General features: G+C 33.1%; 1 protein-coding gene across 3 annotated transcripts in view; it reads left to right on the top strand.

Moving 5' to 3' along the window:
* Positions 1-4,583: 4,583 nt before the first annotated feature.
* LOC137810590 (uncharacterized) overlaps positions 4,584-23,110 on the top strand; it is a 33,918-nt gene continuing 15,391 nt past the window's right edge. Inside the window, exons 1-6 of one of the 3 annotated variants that reach the window (XM_090298244.1) lie at positions 4,584-4,731; positions 4,919-5,191; positions 6,126-6,203; positions 6,359-6,829; positions 12,453-13,079; positions 13,512-13,772. In XM_090298244.1, coding sequence (XP_090154370.1) covers positions 4,988-5,191; positions 6,126-6,203; positions 6,359-6,829; positions 12,453-13,079; positions 13,512-13,679 — 1,548 coding nt within the window. In that variant the 5' untranslated portion in view covers positions 4,584-4,731; positions 4,919-4,987 and the 3' untranslated portion in view covers positions 13,680-13,772. Of the gene's footprint in view, positions 4,732-4,772; positions 5,192-6,125; positions 6,204-6,314; positions 6,830-12,452; positions 13,080-13,511; positions 13,773-23,110 lie in introns of those variants that run through there. The other 2 variants (XM_068611942.2, XM_068611943.1) reach the window with 2 other exon arrangements.

The following is a 23,110-nucleotide window of genomic DNA, read 5'->3' as shown; positions in this document are numbered from 1 at the left end:
GTGTATTTTAGTGTAATGATTGATCTTATAAATGGTGAGATCTAGAGAAAGTTGTGTTAATATCTATGAGCTAGAGCTTAATTTTAGTCCTTGAATGTATTTTTACTTTTATTGACGATTACTATTACAAAGTGGACTTTAAGCCTAACTCAACCTCATAAAACCGACTCATAGGATTGAGGTTTGCACCCACTTTATACAATGAAAGGCTCTAATCTCTAGTCGATGTGAGATCTCCAACACACCCCCCTCACGCCGACTGCCAACTCGTGCGTGGGACTATATATTATGGGTGATCCGATAGCGGCCCGATAGCGGGTGGCACGATAGGCCCAACAAATACTCGCTAGGATAGGTTCAAAATGGCTCTGATACCATATTACAAAGTGGACTTTAAGCCTAACTCAACCCCATAAAATCGGCTCATAGGGTTAAGGTTTGCACCCACTTATATACAATGAAAGACTCTAATCTCTAGTCGATGTGAGATCTGCAACAATTACTACCTAAAAATCGAGAATGATATAATATATTAGAAACAATAATGGTTGGAGTACTTTTTTGATTTTCACATTCTTATATTTTTATTTAAGTGTATATTCAAACCTTCACCTTAGAGTGGATCTTGATTAGCCTAAACTTAGTTAAATCAACACTTCAGTTCTACATTCTAATATGATAGATTTCGTACGTGGACAAAGAATGTGATTTTAGGTGCAAGTTTTATTTTGTTTTAGTCAAATATAAGGCAATGTCACATGCATGATTTGAATGTATTAGAATATGAAATGGAGTGGAGTAATGGAAACTTATTAATCTTTTTCAAATTCTAAGTTTTGGATTGCTCATATTTGCATAATTCGTTCAACACGAATTATTTTTGCAAAGAAAAAATCCACCTAAAAGAATTGATTAATTTTGGTGAATTTTAGTAACCAAAAATGATTATTTTTACTCAACGAAATATTTTCACTTAGTGAAATTTCTTTAATTTTAAATTATTCTCACTATTCAACTTAGTCTTAAAAAGAGAGTTTTCTCTCTCTTTATTTAAATTAATTTTATTTTTTAAAATTTTTTTTTATATAACTTCAAACTTATTGTTTAACCTTGATCTTATGTTACAAATGTAACTTTGTAGAATATTGATAAATTATTATGTTAGTTTATTTTTATAAAATGTGATTAATGTTTGTTTGGCATTTGAGAGTGAGATGATATTATTATGTTGGTAGTTATTAGAGGAGAAATCTAACATTGGTCATAAATTTGATGGATGTGTAACAAACTACCTTTTCTTAGTTTTGTTATCATATGAATTGACTTGTGATATGATAATTTATTGATTTTCATATGGGTGATATAAGCTTATAATATTACATATAGAACATGAAATATGTTAGTATTTAATATGGTTTTTTATAAGTCATTGAGTTTTATACTTGTTGTTAAATTATTTGGTGTCTTTGGTAGGTAATGAATGTGTATGAGAATTTATTAAATTCAAGTGTGTTTCTTTACAATTATTCTATTTTAGGTTTTTTTCCTAATAGATGTCGGCTTACCTTGTTATGATAATGTTTGATATCAGAGAACCTAATAGTTTAGGTATTGACCATTTGTGATGATTTGTAGGAGCACATTTTGAGAATTTTTTGTAATATGAATGCTATATATATATATATATTTATATATTGTAAAAAACATAATTCTCAATATTTTGTAATCCAACGTGTGATGACATTTTTACACACATATATGCGTGTGTGTGTTTTTATTATGTTGTTTATATTATTTATAGTAAAGATAGTGAAATCATTACATTATACCTTCTTACAAAATGGTTAAGTACGAGATCAAAAAATTCAAAAGAAATAAAAGAACATAATATAATGTGTGGATAGGGAAAAAATGAACACAATCACTCAAACTTATTAGTTCTCTCAACCCACACAAGAAAATAAATCATGAAATAAGTTTGTTCGTCTTAACAAACAATTTCATGAATACTATTCACCTTAAAATTGTTATCAAGAAATCACCAATGGTGGTTGAAAATAAGAGGATAAAATACCTTTATCTTATCTAGTTAAAATTGGACTCTTATATGATAATAAAGTAAAGGTAAAAACATAGTTAGAAATGTAAATTATTTATATTACGTCAACTCAAACTTGGGTTAGAAACATCTTTTGAAATAACCTTTCTTGATATTGTTATATTGTTCTACACCTAAATAAAGTGAAATCATAAGTTATTTCTTAAACGATGATGAAATAGAACTTTAAAACTTTGTTGCATATTCTTTTGAAAGATAACTATAAATAGATGTTCTAAAGAGATCATTTATATGTTGAAACACAACATTTTAGTAATAAAGATGTATTTTATACTAGTTCACTCAAATATAGATATGTTTATTTATAATTTATGAAAATCTTAAAGAGTTCCACTATAATAAGAAGATTAAATAAATATTTTTAATTTCATTTTGAGCTTCCACGAATACATAAAATCACTCCTAGTTATTTTCTTTATTTCCAATTGAAATAAGGTGAATTAGTATTATTTTTCATTAAGTCACCTCTAGTTTTCACGAGTACTGTCAAAGAACCACTTTTTTCTACAACGAGAAGAGAAAGATGTTTGAATACAAAGAAAATTATCTACCGAAGGATATGAATTCTAAATTCTCAATGGGTGAGATAACTTCAAAAAAGAGAAGGATTTGCAAATATGGTGCATACCGATTATTTCATCTATAAGATGGTTTAATGATATTTCAATACTTAAAGACGATCACACAACGTGCAAGAATTTTGATGTGAGTATTTTACATAGGCTCATTTGTTAGTTTGTTTGATAAATGCGTTTTTATTTATAGATATTAAGAAAATGATTGTTGTTGGTTGTATCTTATTACTTTATTGTAGTGTCAGAGTTGATCAGGACTTTGTGGTAGCCTTTAAGTTGTTTTTTTTATACTTTGTGGTAGCCTTTAAGTTGTTTTTTTTATACTGCACTTAACTTGTAGCACACATTCTCATAAAGGTTTAATATGTTATGTCAAAATATTCATTGGTATTTGTGAATCAAATTATGAATGTTATAGACGGTCTAACAAATTAGAATACATATTTTAGGATATTATATCTAAAAGAAAAAAACAATTTATGTCATTCATTATATATGTTGATTGACCATAAAACTAACATAAATATGTGGTGACATTTTTTATAAAATAAGATGAACTTTTATACATAGGTTGTCTTAGGCTTGAAGTAGAAAGTCTCTTTCTAACCATCATAAAAGGAAGAAGACTCTCTATGTTAAGCTTAGGGAAACTGTCATAAAATGTCTTTTAAGATAACCTTGATTCATCTTTTTTGTTGTAGTTGTGGTGCAAACAAAGTTGTCATATTATTTCTCTTTTCTCTAGTGATAAAGGCTTGTATTGGTGGTCCTCTAATGCTTCAACTATCATTCCTTCTATTTTTGTGATTTAGAGCACATTAGAGTGTCTCTCTTTACAAGTGTTGAATCATACGTTATTCTATATCTCCTTTTTTCTTTTAACAATGAATTCATGGTTGATTTTGGAAAATTCAGTCAAAAAAATGCATGAACGTTTATATTGAATTGATGTTGAACGTTGTTTATTAACATTAAGATTTTGAAAATTTTGTTATAATTAAGAGTAAATTATTTTATTTATTTTTCAAATTTAAAATTATTTAAAATGATATGATTTTAAGTTATTTTAATATGTGCGAATAAATATTTTAAATTGTTTAAAAAATAAAAATTGAATTATTTTAGTCCATAAATATTTTAAATTATTTTAAATTTTATGGACTAAATAATTTTAGTCCTTTAAATGTTTAAAAATTATAAGGACTAATTATAAGAAATTTACAAATTGTAGGAAAAATATAGAATATAAATTACATATTAATCCCTAAAACTAACTTATAAGATAATTTTTTTTTTAAATCATAGTTTTGACCCAAAACATAATTTTTTTAAATTGTTTAAATTATTTTAGTTGAACTTATTCAACTTAATTGATGCTTCAGAATAAATATGTATGTTTAATTCATGCAGTACATTTATTCTGGTAATTTATATTTATATTGATGTATAGATTAAACGAAATAAAGTTAATTAAATATTAATAATTTATACTAAATCTTTAATTGTTGGATAACTTAGAAAAATATTTTTAATGTTTAGTTAATACATAGAGATGAAATATAACCTTAAATTTAATGAAATTTTGGTTATAGCATATTTCTTTTGGTGCATTGTAGGTCGTTACTTTCATTTTCATTTTGTATACTTTGGAAATATAAGTGAAATTTTGTTGAAATTTCGTTAAATTTAAGATAATATAAACTTAATTTATATCTATTAATGAATTTGAAATTTGTTTCGTGAATGGAGCAAAGAATAGAATAATATATACTTTATTTTATAATATTTTAAATTCATCAAAGAGGGAGGGAATTATATCATTTACAAAATAAATAAAAAATGAGAGAAATATTGAATGGAAGTTGAAGGCACCTGAAGAAGAAAAAGTTGATGCCACATGAAAATAGCTAAGAGAATAATTTGCCAAAATTTGGCGTGCATGCATACGAACGTTCTCACTGATCGCGACTACAGCTTCGGATCTTCCGCCACTTCCCTCTCCCATTCTCTTCGCACCAACGCTTCATCCTTCGTCAGGTAACCATCCAAATCGAATCAATTCTCCATTTCATGTTCGCATACTCGTTTGTTCCGATTCCGCTTTCGCATTTTCACTCTCATTTCGCTCACTCAGTTCCAGTAAAATCCTTTTCGCGGTTTGCTGTTCGGTAATGATAGTAGATTTCATCGCTATTCGCTGAAATTGAATCGTGTGAATTTGCAGGATAGTGTTTTTTATTTTATTTTATTAGTGGCGCAATGAATTTTTTGATGCGGTCTACTACTGGCGTGTATGGAGAGCGTAATCCACCTATTCCTATTCCTGTTCCGGAGCCTCGTGCTGATACGCATCAAAGGTCTGCATCTGCTGGATCTTCTATGGAGACTCGTGTGCCTAATGATCCTTATGCACGCTATGATGCCAAGTTGGATTATGGCGTCTTTAATAAGCACTCCGATGTTGACAACGAAGAAGGATGGATTTCCATCCCATGCAGTATATCTTCGCTTCACCTATCATTTTCCTGTTTGTTTTCTATACTGTTAATGCTTTCATTTGGTTACTGAATCTTGGACATGGATACAGAATTTGATGGCAATATGGTTCATTCATATTTGTCCTGAGTCATTTATTTACATTTTAATGTTTGCTCAAGATGACAATTTTTTTTTATTTCATCTGAGAAATGTAAGCAACATATTATCTATCACACTTAATTATCGAGTGTGAAGGAAGACTCCCCTCGTGATTGTTGGAGAAAAATGGGAGGAACGGGTTGTTCTTTTGCAAGCACTTTTAAAAATGATTCCGCCAGCTTTCACTTTCAATTTTAGGGTATGTTCGGAAGTTGAGAGTTTTGGAGGAGAAGGGAAAGAGGACAAATTTGTTTATCTCTGATTAGGTCTCTAATTTGATAATTTTTAAAATGAAAATAAAAAGATAAATCAATGTAAACTTAATGTTTATTAACCTTATATAAATAGTTCGATATAAAATTAAAATATTTACCCTCTCCTTCAAAACACAACTCCCCAACATACCCTTTGTAAATATTTATGTGGGAGGAATCCCCATCATTTTAAATATAAGCCTGTGAGCTGCCAGTACTTGGTTAATGGGGGTACTGAATTGATACCTAGATGGGGCAAAAGGGCAGCTGTTGAATGTATCTTTAAACCATTAGGGAAGTAGGAGTAGGTCAACTGTCTCTTCTCTTCTAGGTCTAGAATCAATTTGTAAATTTTGTTTATTATATGCTTAGCACATGACTAAAATCAAAATCATATCAAGGTTTTTGTTAGCATTCAGTTCAACTGTAGAATTAAACAGAGTATTTTCTTTGATGTCCTTCCTCTTGTATGTGATTTTATGGACCAGACTACTCTGCATGTATGATACGATACACCCAATTCTCGATTTCATTTTGTAGAGGAACTTCCTGAAAACTGGAATTGTGCACCAGATATACTGTCTCTATGCTCTCTTGATCGTTCCTTTCTTTTCCCTGGTAATAGATTGTTTCATTCTTTATATTTTAATCACAGTTTTGGCATGTGTAATTTGGTCAGCTGGCTTTCACAAAAAAGTTTAGCAGACCTAATTTATACCTGTAATTCAGGTGAACAAGTTCATATATTGGCATGCTTGTCTGCATGTAAGCAGGAAACATCATCGTTCAAAATTGATGCAGCGATAAGTGAGACCGGCACAGGTCACAACCCCAAGAAAGAAAATGGAAACACTGAAAACAGAAATAATACAGTGTCTGGAGAAGGGGAACTGAGTACCAGTGGTAAAGAGCAGCTGGATGATGTTTCTGATGGTGACTCCCTTCTTCAAGAAGAGGTTCTCAAAAAACAAACCTCATTGTTGTTGCAAAAGTTTGAAAATTCTCACTTCTTTGTGAGGATTTCCGAGTCAGATGACCCACTTTGGTCTAAAAGAAGCTCTACAGAAAATTTTCCAGACACTTCTAATGCAAATAACGAAAACGGATCAACAAACACATGTGAAGGGTCCACACTGTCTTCTATTTGTGCTGTTATTGATAGGGGAAATTTTGATTCAAATGTTTCTGGTGGAGTGGCGAGAAATTCTGTGAAGTGCTGTGCTTTACCTAATGGAGACATAGTGGTATGTGTCATAAAAGTTGGAAACTATGATTGTGCATTTAATTGATCTAATATTGTTAAGGAGAGACAGAGGTGTTTTTTGTTTGTTAATATTTACTGTCAGATCAATTACTCTACATTCATTAAATTTGGGATCAATCAGTATGTAAGTTCTCTTCTTCTTTCCTTTTTATTGTCTAGATTTCTCCATTATTTCAACACGTGCTCGCAAGCACTTTGGCCTATGTTTTATTGTTTACAAAATATGATTGGAAAATCAATGGTGAATTTGAGATACTCCATACGAAAATAGCAGAGAAATTCGATTAATGGTAGTTGAGTTTATCTCCTGTGGTGGGGAGGGTGCTATGATTACTGAATCTTAGTTAATTCGTATTGTTGAGAATAACTTAAATAATAACCCAAAAGTAGTATTTTAGCAGTTATAATTTCAACAATTACATATGCTTTTCTATCTATTTTGGCCGAGTTAGTTCAAATGTAGTTGAGACACCACCTATAGTTGTAACTCATGCTATTTTGTTCGTAAGTAAATATAAAATTTGTTAGATATTATTAGATATTATTAGATATAATTAGATATAATTAGATATTATTTGATATTATGAGATATTGTTAGATATCTCATATTTATGTAATGGACTTAGCCCATATGTTTCTTTTTCCTATATAAACATAACCCTATGTGTTCAATATACACAAGGGATTTATCCTATTCTTTTTTTTCCTTTAACATGGTATCAGAACCATTTCGAGCCTATCCTAACGAGTATTTGTTGGGCTTATCAGGCCACCCGCTATCGGACCACCCATAATATATAGTCCCACGCACGAGTTGGCAGTCTCGACGTGAGGGGGGGTGTGTTGGAGATCCCACATCGACTAGAGATTAGAGCCTTTCATTGTATATAAGTGGGTGCAAACCTCAACCCTATAATCCGGTTTTATGGGGTTGAGTTAGGCTTAAAGTCCACTTCGTAATATGGCATCTCTCATTCATGCTCGGTTGGGTCATCCTAGTCTTGCCAAGATGCAACAACTTGTTCCAAGTTTGTCTAATGTGTCTACTTTATCGTGTGAGTCGTGTCAGTTAGGGAAACACATTCGTAGTTCTTTTCCTCGTAGTGTCTCACAATGTGCTTCATCTCCTTTTGCCTTAGTTCACTCTGACATTTGGGACCAAGTCGTATTAAGTCTAATTTAGGATTTCAGTATTTTGTTACTTTTATTGATGATTATTCAAGATGTACTTGGGTATTTTTAATGAAAAACCGTTCTGAGTTGTTTTCTATATTTCAAATATTTTACAATGAAATTAAAAATCAATTTGGAATTTCCATCCGAATTTTGCGCAGTGATAATGGACGTGAGTATCTTTCTCATTCTTTTAAAAATTTTATGGCTTCTCATGGTATTCTTCATCAAACTTCATGTGCTTATACACCTCAACAAAATGGGGTAGCTGAGCGCAAGAATAGACATCTTGTTGAAACAACTCGTACTATTTTAATCCATGGTGATGTTCCTCAGCGTTTTTGGGGTGATGCTGTTCTTAGTGCATGTTATCTCATTAATCGCATGCCATCTTCAGTTTTAGATAACAAAATTCCTCATTCTATTTTATTTCCACATGACCCTCTCCACTCTTTACCTCCCAAAGTTTTTGGGTCCACATGTTTTGTTCATAATTTTAGTCCTGGTCTTGATAAATTATCTCCTAAGTCACCCAAATGTGTCTTTTTAGGGTTCACTAGATCACAAAAAGGATATAAATGTTTCTCACCGTCTTTAAACCGTTACTTTATTTCAGCAGATGTCACCTTCAGTGAATCTTCCCTTTACTTTAAGTCTTGTCTTTCTCCTTCAATTTCTTCATCTAATCAAGTTAATATTCCTCTTGTTGTGCCTAGTGCACCTAACAATTCACCACCGCCGCCAACTCTTCAGGTGTATAGTCGTCGTCAACCGTCTCATCGTCCATCAGCAGACTCTATTCTGGTGCCAACACCTCATCCCCCTCCGGCTCCTATAGTTGAACCTCTGACTGTTGAACCTGATCTTCCTATTGCTATCCGTAAAGGTATACGTTCTACTCGTAATCCCTCTCCACATTATACTGCTTTGAGTTACTATAGACTATCTCAACCCTTTTATACCTGCCTTTCGTTTATTTCTTCTGTATCCATTCCAAAATCTGTAGGTGATGCCTTAGCTCATCCTGGTTGGCGTCAGGCCATGCTTGATGAAATGAATGCGCTTCAGAATACTGGAACTTGGGAACTTGTTCCTTTACCATCTAGGAAATCTGTTGTTGGTTGCAGGTGGATTTTTGCTATCAAAGTTGGTCCTGATGGTACTATTGATCGTCTCAAAGCTTGTCTTGTGGCTAAGGGTTATACCCAAATTTTTGGTTTAGACTATGGTGATACTTTTTCTCCAGTAGCAAAGATGGCCTCTGTTCGCTTATTCATAGCTATGGTTGCTCTTCAACAATGGCCTCTTTATCAACTGGATGTTAAAAATGCTTTTCTTAATGGGGATTTGCAGGAAGAAATTTATATGGAGCAACCTCCCGGTTTTGTTGCTCAGGGGGAGTCTTCTGGATTGGTATGTCGTCTTCACAAATCCTTATATGGCCTCAAGCAGTCTCCTAGGGCTTGGTTTGGAAAATTTAGCAATGTTGTTCAACAATTTGGTATGACTCGCAGTGAAGGAGATCATTCAGTTTTTTATCGTCACTCGAGTGCTGGGTGTATCTATCTTGTAGTATATGTTGATGACATTGTTCTTACAGGCAGTGATCACCATGGCATCTCACAAGTAAAACAACACCTTTGTCGACACTTTCAGACCAAAGATCTTGGCAAACTCAGATATTTCTTGGGGATTGAGGTAGCACAATCCAATACTGGTATTGTTATCTCTCGAAGAAAATACGCATTAGATATTTTGGAGGAAATTGGGTTGATGAATTCGAAATCTGTTGATACTCCCATGGATCCCAACGTCAAGCTTCTACCCAATCAGGGGGAGCCTCTTTCAGATCCTGAGAAGTACAGGAGATTAGTTGGAAGATTGAACTATCTCACTATTACTCGTCCTGATATTTCCTTTGCAGTCAGTGTGGTGAGTCAATTTCTTAATTCTCCATGTGAAGATCATTGGAATGCAGTCATTCGTATAGTGAAGTACATTAAAGGCTCTCCTGGAAAAGGTTTGTTATATGGTCATAATAACCATACTAAAGTCGTTTGTTATTCAGATGCTGATTGGGCAGGATCTCCATCTGATAGAAGGTCAACTTCTGGTTATTGTGTCTCCATTGGTGATAACTTGATCTCTTGGAAGAGCAAGAAACAAAGTGTTGTGGCAAGATCTAGTGCAGAAGCAGAATATAGAGCTATGGCCTCGGCTACTTGTGAGCTTATTTGGCTTAAACAGTTACTTAAAAAATTGCAATTTGGAGAGGTTACTCAAATGACACTGATATGTGATAATCAGGCTGCTCTTCATATTAGCTCAAATCCAGTTTTTCATGAAAGGACAAAACATATTGAGATTGATTGTCATTTCATTCGAGAAAAGATTATATCAGGAGATATCAAGACCGAGTTTGTTAATTCAAATAATCAATTAGCAGATATTTTTACTAAATCCTTACGAGGACCTAGGATTGATTACATTTGTAACAAGCTGGGTACATATGATCTATATGCACCAGCTTGAGGGGGAGTGTTAGATATTATTAGATATAATTAGATATTATTAGATATTATTTGATATTATGAGATATTATAGATATTGTTAGATATCTCATATTTATGTAATGGGCTTAGTCCATATGTTTCTTTTTCCTATATAAACATAACCCTATGTGTTCAATATACACAAGGGATTTACCCTATTCTTTCTTTCCCTTTAATAAAATTTAAGGCAAAGTCAACTATTGTGGGTGATCTTTTACTTGTAGTCAATTAGAAAGCACCGAAGCACATGGGGAACCCATCTTTAAATGTTAGCAATTAAGGGGGAGAACCAATCACCTACATATTAATGGAGAGTATAACCAAGTATTTAAATACTCCCCTGAGCATCTCATTATTCTATACAGGACTTAAGCACCCCGTAATACTAAGTCCCTATCAATAAGGTAAATTGATAGACAGTACCTTCTTGTTATCCATAGCAAAAAGTCCTTCATCTTAAATGAAGAATTGTGTACACAACTATTACTTGTAAAGTTGTATGGATTGAATGTTGGGCAGTAAAAAGGCAATAAGGTTACGAGTGAACAAACTACAATCCGAGAGAGTTGAGAATGTCATGTTAGATGAGTGGATAAACCACACAAAATAGGATTAGGAATGAATGCATTAGATAACAAGGTAGCCTAATCTCTAGATTCCTGCCCTAAGAAGTTTGGGCATACGTGGAGAAGCCCTAGTTAGGAGAGTACATAAAGGGCATAACCCAATCGCCATACCAAAAAAAATTGTTGGTGAAACCGTTTTGAAGGAGTTAGAGGTTAATAGTTTGTATACAGACACGATTTATGATAATAAATCATGCTGTTGTTTTATTCATGTAGCCAATCCCACCTAGTGGGAAAGAGATTTCATTGTTGTTGGTCGTTGTGTACCTCTATTTTTTTTTTATTTTCCTAGCTTACGTCTGTTAGTTTCTTTTTCTTTTGGGATAAATTACTATTTTGCGTGCCATATAATTTCTTTATGATATTGTTTTAATCCATACAATGGAGGAAACCGTAAAGATATGGTTTTGAAATCAATTATTAGTAATGAATAACATGCAAACTAGAGGAGGATCCTAAACTTTAGTTTGGGTTGGATGCTTTATCCTTGTTGCCACTCAGTTTATTATAGATATAAACGTTTATGGCCCCTCTTTGGTGTTAAGCCAGTGGTTATGCTTTTACACGTTTTTCTTGTATCTAGGTTTTTTCTTTGATGATATCTTGCTCTTACTCTAGTTATATTTTCCTCTTCTCTGTAATGAAATTTCTTTCTTCAATAAAATAATCCATTCCGATACATCCTTGCTTCTATAAGACTAGAAAAAGCTTTTACAACTAAGACAAGCAACACTGTAGTTCAATTCAGTTGTTCATCTTGTTATTGTTAGTGAAATATAGAGAATCTTATAGTTATGTGAAAATTGTATGAGGTCGTAGAATGGTTTATTGTATGCTCTGCTTTGGTTCACTGTTTAACAGACAACATCTGCAATTTTATATTTTCTCTGGAGTATTTAGAGAGTAACAAATTTCAATATGCATACGATACTTGGACCTACTATTGTGGAGAGTATATTTACATGTGTAATCACATCATCACTGGTCTATCTATAACATATTCTTTCCTTTTATTAAATTTTAAATATCTTTTAGCATTGTTTATCTTTCCTCTTTAATGCCTTTGATGACATTTGTGAACTTTTGCTGGGAAATCTCAGTTAACCATGAAATACTTTCCATATAATTTATTGGCTTCTTGGCTTCTGGGGTGTTATCCTTTAATATGCGCAAACCTATTTTTGGAAAAGTTAATTATTTTAATAACTCAGATTATTGATCTTATTCAGTTTTCTTATGTGGAAGGATGCAGGTTCTTTTACAGGTGAATGTTGGTGTTAATTTTCTTAGAGATCCTTGTATAGAAATTCTTCAATTTGAAAAACTTCAGGAGAGAATGTCATCTCCCGACAGCAAGGTGGATGCAGTTTATACAAATCAGGATTCATGTGCAGAGCTGTTAAATTGGATACTTCCATTGGATAACGGAAAGCCTTCTACTCTTCCACCATCTCCTCCTTTAACCTCAAGTTCAGGAATTGGTAACTCCTCTCAGGGATCCAATCTTCCTGGATCATCTAGCTCTCAAATATTCTCCTTTAGCAATTTTAGAAGTTACTCCATGTCATCATTACCCCAACCAGTGAATGCTCCAGCTGCTCCTGTTAAAGCAGCTAGTTCCAAGCCAAGTTTTGACCTTGAGGATTGGGATCAAATCTCATCTCAGAAATATTTATGGAAAAAAATGGGGGTTGAAGGACTTCTATCTTTTCGAGGTGTTTCATTGGAGCGAGATAGATTTTATGTTTGTTGTGGATTAGAAGGCCTATATACACCAGGAAGAAGGTGGAGAAGGAAACTTGAAATAATACAGCCATTAGACATTCATTCTTTTGCTGCTGATGTCAATTCAGATGATCTTCTTTGTGTTCAGATAAAGGTTTGAACTACGATGTTAGCCATCAAATTCTTTAACAATTTTTGTGTGTGCGAATGTACTATCTTAGTTTCTCAATTTGTCACATGAAGATACATGAGTGGTTTTGTATTATATTTCTAGCACACTATCACGCAAGAGCTCTTAGAGCTTGACGCATGAAAAAAATACCCTGTGATGAAATTATACTTAATTTTATCAAAAGAATGGGGAAGGATTGAACTGTAGACTACTTGATACTTGAGACTTTGATACCATGTGTTCAAAAATCAACTGTACTAAAAGCTAAGCGGTTAGGTGAAAACATGAATGGTTTCATTATTTATATTATATTTCTAACATATTATATCTTATGTTTTCATGCTTGTCTTTTAGCCATTTCAACTGTTTTTTTCCAGTTCTGCTTTTATTAATAGTTCTTTACCTGTTCTCCAGAATGTTGCTCCTACACATGCTCCAGATATTGTGATATTTATAGATACCATTACTGTTGTTTTTGAGGAGCTTACACAAAATGGATCACTGTCGTCGTTGCCGATTTCATGTATTGAAGCTGGAAATGATCATTCTTTACCAAATCTAGTGCTCAGGTTATTTTACTGAATCAATATTTTAATGTTGTTTATAACTCTATCATTACTGCTCTGATGTCTTGGCTCATCTTGATACATGGCCATCAAATTAAATATGTTTGTGTAGATGAACAACTCCACCCCCAAACACCTAAAACAAACCTTGTCAAACGGGGGAAGGTGTTTCAAAAATCAACATGCTCTTGAGAAAGTACTAACTAGAGTTCCCAAACAGTGTGACTACTAGAATCTATACCATTAACCTAGATTAAAAAGATAAATTAATGGCTCTGGAGAGAATAATAGGGCATCATCATGTTAAAATGGATATCTCATCTGCTGAATGATTCTACCTCTTGGCTTGTGCTTTGTGAAGCTAAATACCCTACTCTATATTATAACATTGGTCATACTTTGACATCTCTTATAAATATTACAATCAGTTTATAACTACTTATATGTTATCTAATTGACTGTAAATCAATGTTGTGAAACTCAGGATCGGAAGAGGATCAGTAAGGCAATTAAAACTCGTAACTCGAATAACTCAACTCGGAAGAGTTATTATTATATAAAAAAATTAGATTTCATACATAACACAATAAAAAATAGTTTCATAATTCATAAAATGTTCATCCATAAAACAACCAAGAAATTCATAAACATTTAATACAAAGAAACTATCCAAGAAAATCATTTATATTAATCATAGGATAAATCATCGTCCTCCTCCGAATGATCTTCATTTTCATTAATATCATCTCCTTCATCATTATCAACAATTGGAGGAACTTTCAAATCATTCATGGATGTAACAACACCACCTCTACTAGCATCATCTTCTCCAACTTCAACTAAGATGTTTTCATCTAAACTATCTAAACTTGAATTTGTTTCATTCTCCTCCATCGTCCATTCATCGCCAGAAGCAAAATCATTAATATTATAGTCATTTGTTTTCCTAACATCTTTCTTCTTCATCAATCTTGAATTAGTCATCACAAACACTACATAATTCATGGTCCTTTGGTGTAAACGATTTCTTTTCTAATGTGGACCTAAATAACTATAAAATTAATTACACATGATATTATCATCTAAAAATAATTATAAAATCAATTTCATAAATTTAATTTCTTACCCTTTTAGAAGCACTCTAATTACGCTTACAACCAGATGTACTACAAGTCAAAATCAATAATCTAATAGCAAATCTTTGTAGTTCCAGATGTTCATCGTCATATGATTCCTACCATTGTGACAAAGTTTTGGTCTTGAGTGCACGTTGAGTTATCTGACTACCAAAAAATCTAGACTTGCTTTTTAAACTCTCAAATTGAACATCAATTTTACTCATCTCATCAGTGTCTCCCACCAACCTCTCCAAACAGGTTATACATTCCACATTTCACTTTATAATCAACTTTAAACTCAGGATGATAGTGAGATTAAGGTAATAGACTGCAACATGCAATGGCCTATGCAATTGGTGGTCCCATCTTTGATCAATGATTTCTCAAAGGGGAGTGAGGCTAAATAAGATAAAAGTTAATAAATTAATCTCCAAAACAAGTCTATATTTCTAAAAAAATAAATTAGAAATCAAATCTAAGTGAAAGTAACTCCATTGAAAAAGTTTGTATCTTCTCTTTAGCAATATCCATCTCGTCATAAATAAATCCTATGACTGGTTTCTCATCTGAATCCACCATTCACAACACCTTAATTAGGGGAAGAAAACCCCTTAAGCAAATCAAAATATTTTTTCAAAATCCCTTGTCTAATATCAATTTTTCCACAAAATCCATCTTTAGCTTTTACAATTGATTGGATTGCTACTCCTTGGATGTGAACATCCTAATAAGTAATCCTTTATTTCATTCAAGTATCCAAAAGTCAAATAGGAGGTGGCAAAACGAGTATTGGATGGTCTTATCAAATTTGTTCCTTTAATATATTTGTGCAACAAGGAAATAATACCAGTTCTTTACTAAATGTAGATTGTGATTTTCTTACTATTGACTATTATCTCATGATCAAGTGATATTTTCTTTTTAAAATCTTCCAACATTAGATCAATGCAATGGGCTGCACAAGATGTCCAACACAACTTTTTCCTCTTTTGCATTAACAATTCTCTAGCTGGCTTATAATTTGCTGCATTATCGGTTACAATTTGGATAAAGGTAGTTGAAATCGAGATCTTACCCATCAGAAAAATAAACATGAGTCGTAAATCGGAAGATCGAAACATGGATCATAAGATCCTACAAATTTTATGAAATTCATAATTGAACTTGATAATATATAAAAGAGTACATAATTAATTAGATGTAAACAACACATCCTATGATAAGAGAAACCATTTACTAATCAAAACATTGAGAAAATAATAATCTATCTAAGCCAAATAATCTTGTAAGTTAAATTCATATTCAACTTCATGATTTCCATCTCCTTCATCATTCAAATCAGTCATGTCTAAGTCATGACTATGTAAAGATCCATCCTCCTATACTTCGATAGGAAGTTTTCATCCAAATCAAATGTTTCAGTATGCTCATGCTCATCTTCCATAATCCACTCGTCATCGGATGATTTATTAATTTGAGTTGGTTTTCTTGTTTGCTTCTTCTTAGCTAATTTGGAATTATCCATAACAAAAACAACATTAATCATTGTGCTTTGCTTTAGCCTATTTCTTCTCTTTGTGTGGACCTAAAGAAATGCAAAGACAAATATTATAAGTAATTAGTGGATTAGTAGACTACTAATTTTATTTTAGAGATAAATTTTAAGTCAACTTACCATCTCAAAGGAACTCCAGTTACGCTCACATCCGAAAGAGCTACATGTCAAGCTCAATACATGAATGACAAACTTTTGGAGTTCTTGATACTCATCACCATAAGACTCCCACCAATCTGCTGGAGTCTTTAAATTGATTGACCTAGTAGTCATGGGACAACCAAATTTTTTTGCTCGTTCTTTCAAATCATCAATTTGAACATCAATGGGAGTTTGTTCATCCTCATCCTCCACCATCCTAGTTATGCATTCCATTAGACCTCGTTTCACCTCCAAATCTGCTTCAAATCCAGGACGATAATGCATTTCACGGTTAAGAAAATAACAAGCAACATGCAAAGGCCTATGGAGTTGCTTCTCCTACCTTTCATCAATGATGTTCCATAAAGGAAAATAGCTAACCAAAATATATTACATTGAATTAGTTTTTTGTTTTGAATTTCAAAATCATTATCTCAACAAACAAATAGATAAAATACCTTTTTTTGAGATTGAAAACTTTTTTGTATCTTCTCTTTAGCTTGGTCCGTTGCTTCATAAATGAAACCCATGACTGGTTTTTGATATAAATCAACCAATCAAAGCACTTCAATGAGAGGCAATGCACCCTTCAAACACATTATGATATTCTTCCAAAAATTCTGGTATAAAGCCACATCTTCAACTATTTTTCCATCATTTGTTTTAGCAAACTTGCTAGACTTCCATTCAACACTAGTAAACATTCTAATTAAAGCTCCCTTATTCCCATGGAGGCACCCTAATGTCAAAAGAGATGTAGCAAAGCGAGTAATACCCGCCCGTACCAAATCTCTTCCCTTTGTAAAATGTTGAAGTAAAGATATTAGAGAAGATCTTGAATAAATAAAGTAGTATTTTTTTACCTTTTGGAATGGTCTCCTCATGGATTGAGATTTTCTTCTCATAATCCTCCAACAATAAGTCCACAGAATGTGTAGCACAAGGTGTCCAAAATAACTTTTTTCTCTTTGTCATCAACGTTTGACCAACAACTTTTTAGTTTGCTGCATCAGTGACAAGTTGAAGGACAGTCTTCCCTCACCTCTTTAACAATGTTATCCATCATCTCAAAAACTTTCCAAGCTATTTTAGATATAGCATATTCATATATGGATTTTAGAAATACAATTCCCTTAGGGTTGTTCACCAAGAAGTTTATTATTGTCCATCTTTTCTTATCAGTCCAACCATCAATCATAATTGTACATCCTGTTTTCTTCCATTTATCCTTATGTGATTGTAGAGCGAGTGATGTATTTGTAACTTCCTCCTTCAAATATTTGAATCTAATCTCATGATAGGATGAAGGTTTAAATTCAAGACCTCTTGAAACCAAATCAAACATAACAGTGGATTCTTCACTCTTTGCCACATTGAAAGGTATAACATTGTTATAAAAGAACCTAGAAATTGCTTGTCATGCCTCCTCTCTAAGACCTTTCTTAAACATGTTGTTGATGATAACTTGTCTATTAAAAGTATTTTTGTCATTGGGGCTGTTGCTCGATTGAGTGGACTCCTCACTGTTTTTTCTTTTCTCACCAACTTTTGCCATTTCCTCATCATCCAAACTAAGACTTGATTTCTTATTTAATTTTTGTTGCAAACCAACAACAATTTCCCACATCTCCTTTTTAACTTCATCAGGAGCATCCTTGCATGCTCCAACATCTTTGCATGCTCCAACATCCTTTTGAGTACCAGCCAAGTGATGCTTCAATTGATAAACTCTCTCTATTAATACCTTTTTACATTATTTGCATTAAAGTTTTCTAGTATCCCCAACAACTGAGATACAATGCTTCCAAGAAACATTACTCCTATTTCCCGAAGCATTTTAGGGAGTCACTGTCACAGGTATAGAAGTCATTTTAATGATGGAAATCTGGTATTGCAGTTTATGTTGCAATGAAAAAAAAAAACCTGATGAAAAAAAACTGCACTTGGTTACAATGAGAAAAACAAAGGAAGAAACAAAATTGAACTTTGGTTGCAGTGAAAAAAATAGAGAAAGAGACAAAACTGCACTTTTGTTGCAATGAGAAAAACAGAGGAAGAAAGAAAATTGCACTTTGAAATGTAGTGTATGTACAGTGAAATTATAGATGAGGGAAGGAGAGAGGAGAGCGGGAGTCATGATTGCAGTGGGGAAGTTGAAAGGGAAGGAAACAATTAGTTGGCTTAAAAAAATTAATTAAATATTAATTTTGTTGGAGAGGTTGTTACGTTTTTAGTAAAATATTAAAAATTTCACTATGCAATATAAGTGGTTTCTTTCACTGTGCGGTAACTGGGTTCATTTCACTTATTTGGGCTTTTTATTTAAATGAGCTCATATGCTGTTGCTGCCTCCATCTTAAACAGAAACCCTAATATCAACTAGCCCATATACTGATTGTGTTGCTGCCTTCATCTTAAACAAAAAACCTAATATCAACTACCCCATCTACTGCTGCCACACCACACCCATCCTTCAACCATCGTGCCACACGTTGTCGCGTCGCGAAACTATAAGTGTTGTCGTGCTGCTACAACGATATAAGAAGCGCTGCATGTGGCGATTTCCAGCATCGCGAAACTCGACGATCCCATGCAAGTTTCGATTTGCAACGACGACCGCACGCGATCTGCCAGAATCATATTATTCTGGTGATTGCAGATCGACACCATGAGTATACATCATATGATCTTACAATGCAACTAACGATTTTGACTACCATGTTTTGGATGACATTCTCTTCTCTAACCTCTTCAACAACATCATCCATTTTCTTGATTTTTTTTTAGTTGTCTTGCCCATGTCAGAAGCATCAATAGACTTCAATAAGATTACCCCTTTTGACTATTTACCAGAAAATTAATATAGTCTTTCTCTTGCTATTCATCCATCCATATGTCATTATTGTACATCCAATTTTTTTTTCAAAACAGTTTATGTTCTTCCATAATCAAATTAGTCTTCTCAAATTGTTGCTTCAAATATTTCACTCTTATTTCATGATATGATGATGGCTTAAATTTGGCACCATGTTTAGCAACTAAGTCAGGCATCTTCTTAAATTCTTCATTGTTTTCTACATTAAATGGAATAACATTATTGTAGAAGAAGAAAGCAATTTCTTGACATGCCTCCTCCCTCTCACACTTCTTGAAATGGGAATTAATAGTAGTTTGAGTGCCCCTCCTCTTGAAAATATTTGATAAGTCCCCAATCTCTTCTTGACTTGATCTTTTTCTAGTATTTTATGAATCACCCATACTACTGTCTTCTCTAGATATTGATTTCTTCATCAAATTTTGTTGCAGTGAAGTAACAATATCCAACATTAATTTTTTAACCTCTTCGGGAATTACTACACATGCTTCCACATCCTTTGAAGTCCCTACTAGAGGGTGCTTTAATTTGAAAATTCCTCTTGTTAATACCTTTTCACAATATTTACATTTTATGTTCCTTGCTTTTCCACCAACAAAAACATAATGCTTCCACGTAGATCAATTCTTCCACTTGCCATCATAATTATCAGCCAACACAAAAAAAAAAAACTAAAACAAAATAGAGGAACAATCCCGCGACTTGGCTAAAGTCCTATAAGACAAAAAAGCTCTCTTCCTCCAACGACAATATTGGAAAAATGAAAATAATAGAGGGAGGAGCTACGACGGGACTAGAAGAGCAATAAGGAAGGGTGTGTGAAGACGACAAGCACGATGACAACGATAAACACATGATCTAGAATGATGATGATCTTTAACAAAAGCGAAAAAGCTGACATGGAAGACAACGAAAGGTGCGCGCGACGAAGAAGCTAGCGGCGAAGACGCAAGAAACACGATTTTAGTGACTCAAGTTTTAGAGCTCCGTGAATTGGGGCTTCTTTTACAGTTAAGATTGCGATCAATCTCATAGATTTGATGAAACACGTTTAGACTCATTTTGAGCCTTCAAAACAACATGTAAGTGTTTTTTTTTTAAACTAGCCCGAGTAACGAAATTAGAGACAATCTTTGATCTGGCTACCTACTCGGAGGATCGTTTTGATCCGCTCAGCTAGTGATCCTCCATGCGAGTCAACACACTTTCTTTTAAAAGATTGTAAGATCGTGCGAGTATGGTTAGAAAATAGTTTTTTTTTTATATTATAATAGTTGTTAATGTTGTTCATATTGCTTTACTTGGTATAGCTACCTAGTGTAACATGTAGGAACAAGTGGATAAACAAATGTGAGGCCTAGAGCTTATGACGCATGTACACAAGCAAGGCAACTTTTCTAAGGATATGCAAGTTCGAGAGTGTTTGCAAAGAATCCAAGAAGCATTTTGTACATGGAGTGTGGGTAACAAGGAAACAGGCAACAATGTAAAGTCCTACACTGGTTAGAACCATGCTCACTCACGGGTAGATCCAGTTAAGGGAAATTACTTCCTCCACCCCACCTTTTTGAACCTGCACCCCCATAATTGGATGAAATGATCAAATTCCCCATTCGTTTCTCCCTCACTACACCGAGACAATTGGGTGAAATGATCGAATTTCCCATTCGCTTCTCCCTTATTGAACCCCACTATTGCTGTCGATGCTTCAACACCATCATTGCTAAAGATGAAGAGAAGGAGAACGTTGGAAAAAATCTTGTTCCATAAAGTTTTTTCTAGAACACGCACTACAAGAAAATTATGAAATAGAAACCAATTTATAGAAACCAAAATAATTAGTTGCAATAGTAACTACAGATTTTAGAAACTAAAAAGAAATTTGGTTTCTAAATTAGTTTCTATTATTTTTAAATAGTTTCTAAATTGGTATCTAATAAGCAACAAAGTTTTTCTACCAAATTTAGAAACTAAATAATTGGTAGTTAAAACCTTAGTTGCTAATTAGATACCAATTTAGAAACTATTTAACAATAATATAAAATAATAGAAACTAATTTAGAAACCAATTTTTTTTTAGTTTCTAAACTGATATCTATTTTAGTTCCTATTGTAACTAATTATTTTGGTCTCTAAAAATTGGTTTCTATTTCATGATTTTCTTGTAGTGACGTTTCATGTGTTCTAGAAAACTTATTCTAGAAGGTATTAAATACGTTTTGGAAAATTTGTTTCAGAAATCCTGTTTTAGAAAGCTTATTTCAAAATGTATTTAATGTGTTATGGAAATCTTTTTCTAGAAATATTAATAGGTAATTCGAAAGTCACTTTAAAGAAGGGTAAAATAGTCATTTAAAAAAAATTTAAGAATGCAAGCAACAATTGCCTTCGTAAAGTAGGTTGGCCCATATCAACCTAGTCTATAAACTTATGGACTGATGCATTTTTAAAAATATTATATAATTTTACAAAAATGAAAAATAATATTATTTTACTATATATATATATATATATGTTAAAATTTTACAGATCAAATTCTATATATAAAAGTTGAAATTAATTAATCTATTTGACTTGAATTTTCAAGAGTATTTTTAATTTAGAATTCTTTTTTTATGTTCTTCTGAATTGGGTCAAAATAACCCTCTTTGCTTGATATAGGACGGATAAAGTCAAAATGTTTGAAGTCATTTAAATTATGGATTGGATAGATACAATTTTTCATTTGGGTGGATTATTCGCTTTCTTAGCTGTACTGATGGATTTTTTTGGTTTCGGGCTTCACTAGATTTTATCGTCAATTTGTTTTTACGCCTCCGTCATTTTCTTTTATACTTTTATAATGTTAAAGTTCCTACTTTGTCCTTGTTATAGAAGGATTGTGTAATATGGAATAAGATCTCAAAGTCACTTTAGGATTTCACAATAGAAACTTTTGGATTGTGTAATCTAGAAGTGACTTCAGATCTGAACACCTATTTTAGATTTCACTATTAAGAAGTTATTCTAGTTAATGAACATTTTTAGATTCTATAATTTGGAAATTTTTTGGATCACGTAATCCAGAAGAAAAAACAATCGAGACCAATGTTTGTTAAACTCGGGAGTTTACTTGCACAAGTCAGCAAGTTTTGAAGAGAAGTCGAGGTATCTTGGTTGACGAATCATAATCAAAATAGATCGGAGTGAGTTGTCTCGTGGCTTGGTGGGTTGGAGGATCGTCGAAGGTTGTCAATTGTGTACTTAACTCGTGAACAACCATTTTCGGTAAATTTTTTTGGGTATTCACTCGTTATTGTTAAGGTCTAGTGGCAAAAACGAACCCACGTACCTTCAATCGCTGTTGCCACTCGTGCTTGCCATAGTCACCATCCTCACGGTTGTCGCCCTCCCTTTCGCTGTTGTTGCACTTCACAACTGCATTCGTAGTCGCACTCATGTTTGCAATTGCATTCCCAATCGCGAGAAGCAATTGTGTTTGCATCTACCGCCGCTTGCTCTTGCCACCGATCTTCATTGCTTGCGCTGGTCGCCGTCGCTTATGGACTGTAGCGCTTTGGCTCACCTTGTTGTTCTTTTTGTTTACCATTTCTAATCCATCACTATTGTAGTGCTCTTCTCTTTTTCTTTTGGGTGCCTTTTATAATGGCATCAAACGCTAGCGGTGAATGAAAAGGAAGTAGAAGGATTGGCCCTGCATGGAATCACTGTGTTTCTATTGATGGAAAATCAAGAAATGTAAAATGTAAATACTATGA

This window comes from Phaseolus vulgaris, chromosome 2 (assembly GCF_051622355.1).
Source record: "Phaseolus vulgaris cultivar YP4 chromosome 2, ASM5162235v1, whole genome shotgun sequence".
Taxonomy (NCBI): Eukaryota; Viridiplantae; Streptophyta; class Magnoliopsida; order Fabales; family Fabaceae; genus Phaseolus; species Phaseolus vulgaris.
This window is presented reverse-complemented; position numbering and strand designations above follow the sequence as displayed.